At 37.7% G+C, this 8925-nt stretch overlaps 1 protein-coding gene across 1 annotated transcript; it reads left to right on the plus strand.

Moving 5' to 3' along the window:
• The first annotated feature begins 3265 nt into the window (after nucleotides 1-3265).
• On the plus strand, nucleotides 3266-7855 carry LOC131326590 (phosphatidylinositol:ceramide inositolphosphotransferase 1). Its single transcript, XM_058359424.1, has 12 exons — nucleotides 3266-3785; nucleotides 4247-4336; nucleotides 5239-5325; nucleotides 5431-5499; nucleotides 5726-5806; nucleotides 5921-5992; nucleotides 6161-6221; nucleotides 6304-6406; nucleotides 6993-7088; nucleotides 7180-7226; nucleotides 7312-7427; nucleotides 7501-7855. Exons 1-12 carry the CDS (start codon nucleotides 3753-3755, stop codon nucleotides 7588-7590), a joined length of 945 nt encoding a protein of 314 aa, XP_058215407.1. The 5' UTR covers nucleotides 3266-3752; the 3' UTR covers nucleotides 7591-7855.
• The last annotated feature ends 1070 nt before the right edge of the window (nucleotides 7856-8925 follow it).

The following is an 8925-nucleotide window of genomic DNA, read 5'->3' on the forward strand; positions in this document are numbered from 1 at the left end:
TTCCGAAGTGCTAGTACTTCTATTTTGCAAGTCTCGCCATCGTACTAAAAGTTTTGCCTGTTTCGCCAAATCTTTGAATGAAATTTGACCTACAAATTGGTAGTATTTCCACAAATCAATGATTTGGTGGTGGAAATAGTTAGAATTGAAATACTCCTATGCAGAATGAATAACAAGACTAGTCTCGTTAGTTGGTAATAACGAGATCGGTGAAGTTAGTGGACATTGAGATTAATCCCTCGAGTTAGATGGTCCATTTGAGCCGGTTGCATAGCATAAAAATAGATAAAGAAATCATCATTAGAAAAAACACGTATTTCAAATCCATATCTTTATTTTCACCTCGTAATAAGTTACCCCACTAGAATTCAAAATCAATCGGTGATAATTTGTCACACGCCGTAATTTTTTAAGAATCTCACATTCATGAAATATGAAATCGAGGTCGTTTTGAAATGGAAATTGAAAGAGCCGAATTAAGTACAACATTAGCTTCTTTTAATTTTCTTGTGCTGTCACTAGCTGTCATGTTTTCCTATAAAGTTAGTGAATTATGAATGTGATTAAAAATGGATCTTTATTACTATAACCAACGCATTTATATATTACTCCAAAAGCTCAAAACCACGTAATAAAAACAAAATTACAGGAATGCAAATTAAAAGTGTGACAACTGATCAAATCAGATTCATTGGACATACGTACATTTATTGTTATGATTTTATTTTAATCAAATTGGACACCAGAAGTACAGAAAATACTCCCTCCGTCCCAATTTTGGACAAATATAACTAATTTAAAATCCAGTTAGAATGGAACGAGGGACTAAAAAATGGGGACGGAGAGAATAAATGCAAAATATATAACAGAACTGTTTACATGCATTAGCCAAATATCCCATCATTTAAAGCAGCTTTTATGAGCAAATAATGTCCAATTGGACCCTCTATTTGTTACTCTCCCTATGAGCTGTCTTGAGCCTTGTTATTGCTCCACAGATAGATTTTCAAATTTTAATTTTTTTCCTTTATTTTTTTGGGTTTGGAGTTACACGTAAAAAAAAAAAAAACTTTATCTAATTAACCTAATTTTAAGAGGTGGAGAAGTGGAAGGTTACGAACACAACAACACGCACAATGTTTTGCACAACACGTCTAAATATCAAGTCTCATTGTGTGTTAAAAAATAACAATCCATCCAGATACCGATAAACCTCATGCTCTTCTCGTGAACTCTCAATTGGAATATCGGGTGCATGCACTTCCTAAACATGGGATCACAAGAGCTAATACAAACCAACCATAATAAAAGAATCACTATGAAAGGATTGTTATATGTGACCTAGGTTACGTAATCCAACGATAGAATTCATTAGTACTTTTGCTTTTAATACGTGGTATACGTTATCGCTCTCAATTCTCACTCTCATGAACTTCAGTAGCACAAGATTCCGAAAGAGGATTTTATGATTTCACTCATGCTCATGCAGGCATGCATGCACCACAAGTGGCGTAGTGTGACCGGACTTTTTTATTCTACAGATCACCATGTTTTTAAATATTTGAAAAATGGAAAAAAAATTCAAGCTAGAGCTTAATTTCATTAGACAAGGCGGCCCGCAAATTGTAGCTGCCGAGTCAAAATGGCTATCTTAAACCGTTCGTATCGTAAATGTTTTACAAACACAAAAAAAAGAAAAGAAAAGGTTCGATCGGACATAGACCTCTATATCAATAAATTGCATTATTTGTGGAAAACAATATAGACCATGAAAATTTAAAGATGACATTTGCAATCCATTCGGACTGGCAAATGTAAACTGTTGATCTAGCTACCGATGTTTAATCTAATTAATTTTTGCAAAAACATACTCTCTTTGTCCAAAAAAAAGTTAGCCCTCTACAAAAAGAAGTATAGTTTTTAACCAAAAAAAAATTATTTTGTATTGATTTCTAAAAAGGGTTTCACACCAATTTAATTTTTTTTTAAATTTCCGTATAAAGAAATATAAGAATCTATTTATGAAGTTTGTTTAATTTGTTAAACCAAAAATTACACATCTTTTCCCCTGATTTGCTAATCCCCACCCATGGTACAAGGGAATATGTGAGGCCACATATTTCTCAAGATTAGATAGCTAGTCCCACGTAAAGGTGAGATTGAATAGAGATTATTGGGCTACTTACCCTATACTATCCAATACCATTGGTCTTATTTTCGTCTTCATTCAATAGTCAAAAATGATTCTCGATCCATCTCCTGTCCCATTATTTATATCACCAAATCAAACAAAGTACAACTAATTATGTAAGACATGCAATTCTATCTTTTTATCTTTTTATTTGGGATTCACAAGTCCTCTTTATCCGCATCATTAATCACAGTACAACTAATCATCTAGTATATATAATCCCATCTTTTATTTCGAACCAAACCCTTTGAGCCAAAATTTAACATGTCACACATACAGTACTAACCATTAGACGTGTTCACGAGGTCGTGCTATTTATGGTCACGCAACCGGATCTTGATTATCATGGAAATTTTTAGAGATTAGCCTTCCACGAGCGATTTATTTGTTGTTATCGTACATTGTTTTAATGGCTAAAAAACAATTATGTGTGGAATGATCAAATTGAATAAATTAGGAAATGATATTGACACTCCAAAAATTGATGCAGGCACTCAAAAAACAAAAGAAAATGACTTTGGAATTACATTGATTCTGGAGTGCTTGCATCAATTTTTGGAGTGTCAATATCATTTTCCAATTGAAAAGCTCAGAAATAGAGTTGATTGGTCATTGACTCATTGTTTAAGGTCTCACAAAATTCGTTTCTATTTGAGCAAGTTAATGAAATCGGTTGTTACCCAAAAAAAAGTTAATTAAACACTCTTAGCATCGATGTGTGTAGGGTGATTGGATCAAGCACCCTACACACATCAGATGTCATTGATTTCCATGTTGGGCCTCTCGTTTTTTTTTTAAATTTTTGAACGGCTCGGATCGGCCGTACGGGAGCCGGAGACAATTCAGCACAGCCGTCGGTACGATTTCCTATGAAAACCGTCGGTACCTATATCATTTTCGTTTTTAAAAATTAGTAATGTAATTAAAACGGCAATTTTACATGTCTGTCAAGTTTACAAATACGAACGGTTTCAATCATTACTCTAGCCCACACAGCCAAACGGGAAGATAACAGACTGGATGGGAGAGTCCGGTCCGAATTCCTCGCGCCTATATATAAGAAAAACAGAGGAATTTCGATACACTTCTTCTCTCTCATAATTTCCAAACTCCCTCTCTCCTCCGTTTCTCGCAAAGGATCGCGGAGCCCCCATATTTCTTTCTTTTCTCCCTTCTCCCTCCGTCTTCCAAGAGACAAGAGAGAGAGAGAGAGAGAGAGAGAGAGGGATAGAATCCTCATAGTTGTAATCATTGTTGGAAACCAATAAAGTCTCGAAGATTAATTGGGCACCCAATTACGAGGCGATTTTGGCGGTCTACAATTCGAAAACTAATCTCAAGATTTTCTCTTTTCTGGGTTTCGAGGATTTTTCTTGGTTTTGGCGATTGGGTCCCCACCGGTGGATCGTACTTGTCAAAAAGTTCGGATTTTTTTTTCTTCACTTGCCATTACAGAGGACCATTGTGCATTAACGAGAGAGATTTTGAGAGAGTTTCGATGAATGATGGTGGTTCTTTGATGTAATATGGACGCATTGGTAGTAATTAATACAAGAAGAATATGTCGCTTTACATTGGTCGCGAGGCTTCAAAGGTTCGTCTTATGCTTGCGTAGAAAAAGTTCCTTTTTTTTTTTTTTTTGGGGGGGGGGGGGGGGGGAATGGCATGTTTGGGATTCCTTTTATTTTAAATAGATTCTAGTTTTTGAGTAGTAAATTATAGATTTTTGAATTACAACCACAATTAAGAGCTTTTCGACGGTGTATGCAGAATACACTTTGTACAAGTATCGTGTATGTAAAAGTATAAACGAGAATTCAGAATGCTTCGTTTGGTGATTCGTGGATTCTCTATTTTCCGGGTTTTTTTTCGATAATTTGCCTTGGTAGAATTGATTCTAAAAGGTGCGGCCAGACACCCAATATTCGAAACTGAATGCAGAATGGAAAAAAGGGTCTCCCAAGCATGCTTCGAATTGCTTTTCTTTCGATTCTGTTTTCTGCTTCTTGTATTGATTTGGGTGGTTGTTGTTGTTGTCGTCGTCGTTATGAGAAGCTATGGAAGAGGATTTACGCAGAAACCACAACAGAAATCAACCTTCTTGCCGAGAACTGGAAGTATCTTCTCGCGGGGCTAATCTTTCAGGTTTACATTTGCCTTTGAGATTAAATCAATGCACATGCCATGTTTAATTCATGTTCTTTTCTGCATGTTTAGGTAGTGTTTGGTTCGCTAGAATGAATGAAGCCAGCCAACTCATGAAAAGGTCACGCACCTAAATTGGTGGATGATTCCATTCTTAATCTGCATTCGAGTATTCTAGCGAATCAAATGTCGTAATGACCGTTCCAGGGAATATGACCATTCTTTCCAATTTCAGGCCGATGAAGCAAACACATCCTTATTGTTGAAAATGTTTGCTTTTCTATGGGTCGAGACCCGTATTTGCGTATTTGTGTTCAAAACTGGGCATTACTTTGTGTTCTTTTCGGATAATTGTTTCCGGGTTGATTTGAATTTCAGATTTGATTGTTAAAATATGGTGTGTGTTGTGGAATGCTGAATTCGTTGTGGTGTACTTGAACAACTTGTGTAACGCTTTTGGCCTCCGCATTTTAATTATTGGTGTTTAGATTCCAGCCATTTCTTTAATTAAACCCATCTGGATTCTAGAGTGAACTATTTTGTCAGTTTTTTTCATTCCTCTTCTTTCTTTCTTTTTTGGGTTGGCTGAAGCTTAAAGTTGCTATTCTACTTTAATTTCTCAATAAACATTTTGTAAAAGGAACACTATCTCGTCGTTGTTCTCCGAATGTGGAAGCAAGAGGAGAAAGATAAATTTTCTGAAAGAACGCGTGACACATGCTATAATCGTTTTTTGCGATGGTCGAAAGACTTTCATCATTTATGCTAGTGTATCATTAATTCGGGATAGGTAATAGTAATAACTATTTTTTTCTCTTTTCGTGTTTCCATTTCTTTAGTTTCCTAATGCTTAAACGTTGTATTCGTCTAACATGTGGTATAAACTTCTCTTTTCTCCTCAGTACATCCATGGACTAGCTGCTCGAGGAGTTCATTACATCCATCGGCCTGGACCAACCCTTCAGGATGTTGGGTACTTTCTTCTTCCGGTTCGTATCTCCTTTCTTTCATTTGTGTTGTTCCTTTTTATTTCATGAATTGCTTCCACTATTATGAGGCACCTTTTCTCATTTACGGGGCTTTTGTGACTAAAGGAACTTGGGCAAGACAACGCTTACATCAGTGAGACTGTATTCTCCTTCATCTTTCTATCCTTTATCTTGGTACGGTTCCGAATCCTCCTCTGCAACCCCCGTAACCCTGCACACACTTACACACTCGCGAACCTAGATTTTATGTCCCTTACTGCCCCTTCTAGTTGAGGGTCAAACGAGATGAACGTAAGAGTAGACAACTAGACATATCATGTTACTGCTACTTCCTTATAAGTTTGAGGCTTTCAGGGTTCATAATCATTGTTTTCCTCATATGTTTTGTGTTCCGGTGCAGTGGTCCTTTCATCCTTTCATTTTCAAGAGCAAAAAAATCTACACTGTGCTAGTTTGGTGCAGGGTTCTGGCCTTTTTAGTTGTAAGTTGTTGTTCTTTGTTCCTCATGTATTTGGTACTTCTTCTGCCTTTGACCTTAATAATGAATCTCGAACATCCCTTTGATAGTTTGTCTTTGCAACTGTTTTCACTGCAGGCTTGTCAGTTTCTCCGGATCATAACATTCTACTCTACTCAGCTCCCTGGCCCGAACTATCATTGTCGCGAGGTTAATTCCACTAGATTTACACCGTGTTTTTTTGTTAGCCATGATCTGATACTGTTTTTACCTGTAATTAAGAATTATAACTGTCCAATTTCATGTTTTATATTGAGAGTGAGCAACTTTGCCTTGTACTGAATATACTTGCATTTCTATCAAACGATGGACGTACAGGGTTCAAAGCTTGCCACGCTCCCTCGTCCAGAGAGTGTACTTGAAGTGCTATTAATCAACTGTGAGTTGCTACTATTGACTTACAATTTCCTTTGGCAAGAAATGCCCTTTTTACGTACGCTCATTTGGATTTTTATGTGCAGTTCCTCGGGGTGTGATATACGGTTGTGGTGATTTGATATTTTCATCGCACATGATCTTCTCTCTAGTCTTTGTGCGCACGTATCAGAAATACGGAACACACAGGTGAGGGGAAGCTTTAATAATGGGACATATCGCTCTTGTTTCCTTGAAGTATGCCCTACAAAGAGTAGTATTTGTGTTGTGTAGGTATAATGGAACTTGTTTCTTCTTTGTGGTAGTTAGCTGAAAACTTATTCCTTGCTCAAATTATCGCACATATTCACCGTTCCAAGGAAAGCTTCACAAATAGAGATTGCATGGATTTGACTTTTGGCAGCTATAATTAATCTTCGTCTTCCCTTGCGTTCTTGTGATATACATTTCTGCTGGATATATAGATCCCTGGTTTCGCCTATCATTCCCTTGGATAAATCTGGTTTTGACATACGGTTAGAATTGTTGGTCATTCGATCACTGCTTACTTTGAATGTGCGAGTGCAAAATTATCAAGAAAAAAAGGTGAAAAAAGGGGTGAAAGTTTGCTCACCCTTTCTTTTTTAGCACTGTCAACTTCGTTGTTGGAAAAAAACCAAACTAAAACAGGAGTGTTTCCTTTTTTTTTTCTAGAGTTAAGAGTGCTTTTTTTAATTTTCCTCCTGGATTTGTATGAAAATTTTCTCCTCTGATGTCCTGAAGTTTTCTTAAGCAGGTTCATCAAGCAGTGCGCATGGTTAATTGTGGTGGTCCAGAGCTTGTTGATAGTAGCATCCCGGAAGCATTATACAGTTGACGTTGTTGTGGCTTGGTAAAGCATGTGATTTTAGTTTCCGTTTGCATCTACGAACCAACATGCATATCTCATCTGATAAAGTCCATCGAATAAAATTCTTTTGTAGGTATACTGTTAATTTGGTGGTTTTCTTCATTGATCATAAGTTACCAGGTTAGCATTTCTACGTCTTTCTTTTTTTTGTTTGAATCGTTTGATTTTAAACATCTATATTGACGTTTGAGTTGTTTCAATTCAGAAATGCCTGACCGGCCTGGGGGTTTGGCATTGTTGCTGCCGCTCAGTAAGGATACCCGGACAAAAGAAGAGATTCACAAGCTTGTAAATGGGAACTCTGGAGATCCTTTAGCTCAGGTACAATGGAAGTAGCAAAAAATTCCTTTATATTTTCTGTTGTTCTGGTTTTTAAACAGCCCTTTCTTTCCAGAGGCTGAGAAGTCCGAGAAGTCCAGTGAACGGCAAGATTCTCGAAGATGCCAATTCGGTCCATGTTGACAAGATGATGAATGGGGTGTAGAGATAGTATAAAGATCAATTGTGCTGAAATTATATGAGCTGCTTCTGCAATATTTGGACTTCAGGTTTAGAGTAGTCACCGGCGGGTTTTTTGGAATTGAAGGGTAGTGATGTGTGTATTCTAGTGGAAATCGGATATGGGCAAATCAAATACGTTGCGGATCAATCTGGGCGCCTTCTTTTATGGTTGATGCCATTTGCAACCACTACTTTCGTCGACATGTACCATGGAAATTTCTCGAGTGTTTATTTTGCGTTTGATTCAATCTTCCTCCTTCCGATGATAGTATTGCCATTGCGTGCGGGGTGAACATCCACATTTTCATTTGTCTCGGTGAATATGAACATGTTCTTAAGCCAATATAACATGTCTAACCAAGAAGAAAGGGCTAGCACAGAATTAACATATTTCTGGGTCCAATAATCTGAGCCAAATCCATAAGCAAAGCAATAATTGGTCACAATCTCATACACGTTGATCCCCAGAAGACCATATTCCAATTTTAATTTGTTAAACTTTGAGGCAAAATGTTCGAAGTCTGTCTCTCCTTAAATGGACATCACAAAAATGGCGGACCACCAGCTTCATTAAGCTAGGCGCTTGGGCCGAACCGTGTAGGTCAGACCGGCACCAATGGGTCACCCCTGATCACATTGATTGACCAGAACCACGGTTATGGGATCCACGCATGTTGTGGATAAGCCATTCGGCCGCGTCAGCATAACCACTTGGGTTCAGTACGTCATCGATGATATCACACCAAGTGGTTAGGGCACATGTCCGGCACAAGGTAACTTGGAGGTTAAGCCAAGAGATCTTATATAAAGTACGGCTCCATACTCTCTAATGAGTACGTCTTTATTATTCACCTAAGAGCTCTGGACTTTTATCTTCTCAATCAAGTACTTACTTAACGATCGGAGTACCTTCCTGATCGTCGTCACCGGCCGGGTTCCTTGCCCTGTAGGGCTTTGCTTCGTTTGCTCCGATAAATGGAATAACGCCCCAAGCGTAGGACTTAATACGTCAGTTGAAGCATGGTAATCTGGAAATTCGGGATCATACCCAAGGGAATAATTAATACGGCTTTGCTGGATTTGTAGATGCAAGCAAGAGCTTTCTGCTTTTAGACAGCCAACTTGGTTTTACGTGTGTAGTGAAAATGAAAAGGGGTTAAATTGAAAAGCAAATAAACTAAGATAAAGGGCAGGTTAGGTCTAGGAATTACTAACACTCACGATTCAAGTTAAACTGCATTTCTCATCCAATTACGCGGTTCGAGATACACAATTAAGGTTCTTAAATCGGAAAATAAAATGGTTTGATTACCAAGCT

This window comes from Rhododendron vialii, chromosome 5a (genome assembly GCF_030253575.1).
Source record: "Rhododendron vialii isolate Sample 1 chromosome 5a, ASM3025357v1".
NCBI lineage: Eukaryota > Viridiplantae > Streptophyta > Magnoliopsida > Ericales > Ericaceae > Rhododendron > Rhododendron vialii.

What these genes read in the sequence shown, in the direction of transcription:
- LOC131326590 (XM_058359424.1), top strand. Translation starts at nt 3,753, where the DNA reads ATGTCGCTTTACATTGGTCGCGAGGCTTCAAAG. An exon ending in TGAAGTGCTATTAATCAACT is followed by an intron (nt 6,222 to 6,303) that starts GTGAGTTGCTAC and finishes TTTTATGTGCAG; the next exon opens with TTCCTCGGGGTGTGATATAC. An exon ending in CATTGATCATAAGTTACCAG is followed by an intron (nt 7,227 to 7,311) that starts GTTAGCATTTCT and finishes GTTTCAATTCAG; the next exon opens with AAATGCCTGACCGGCCTGGG.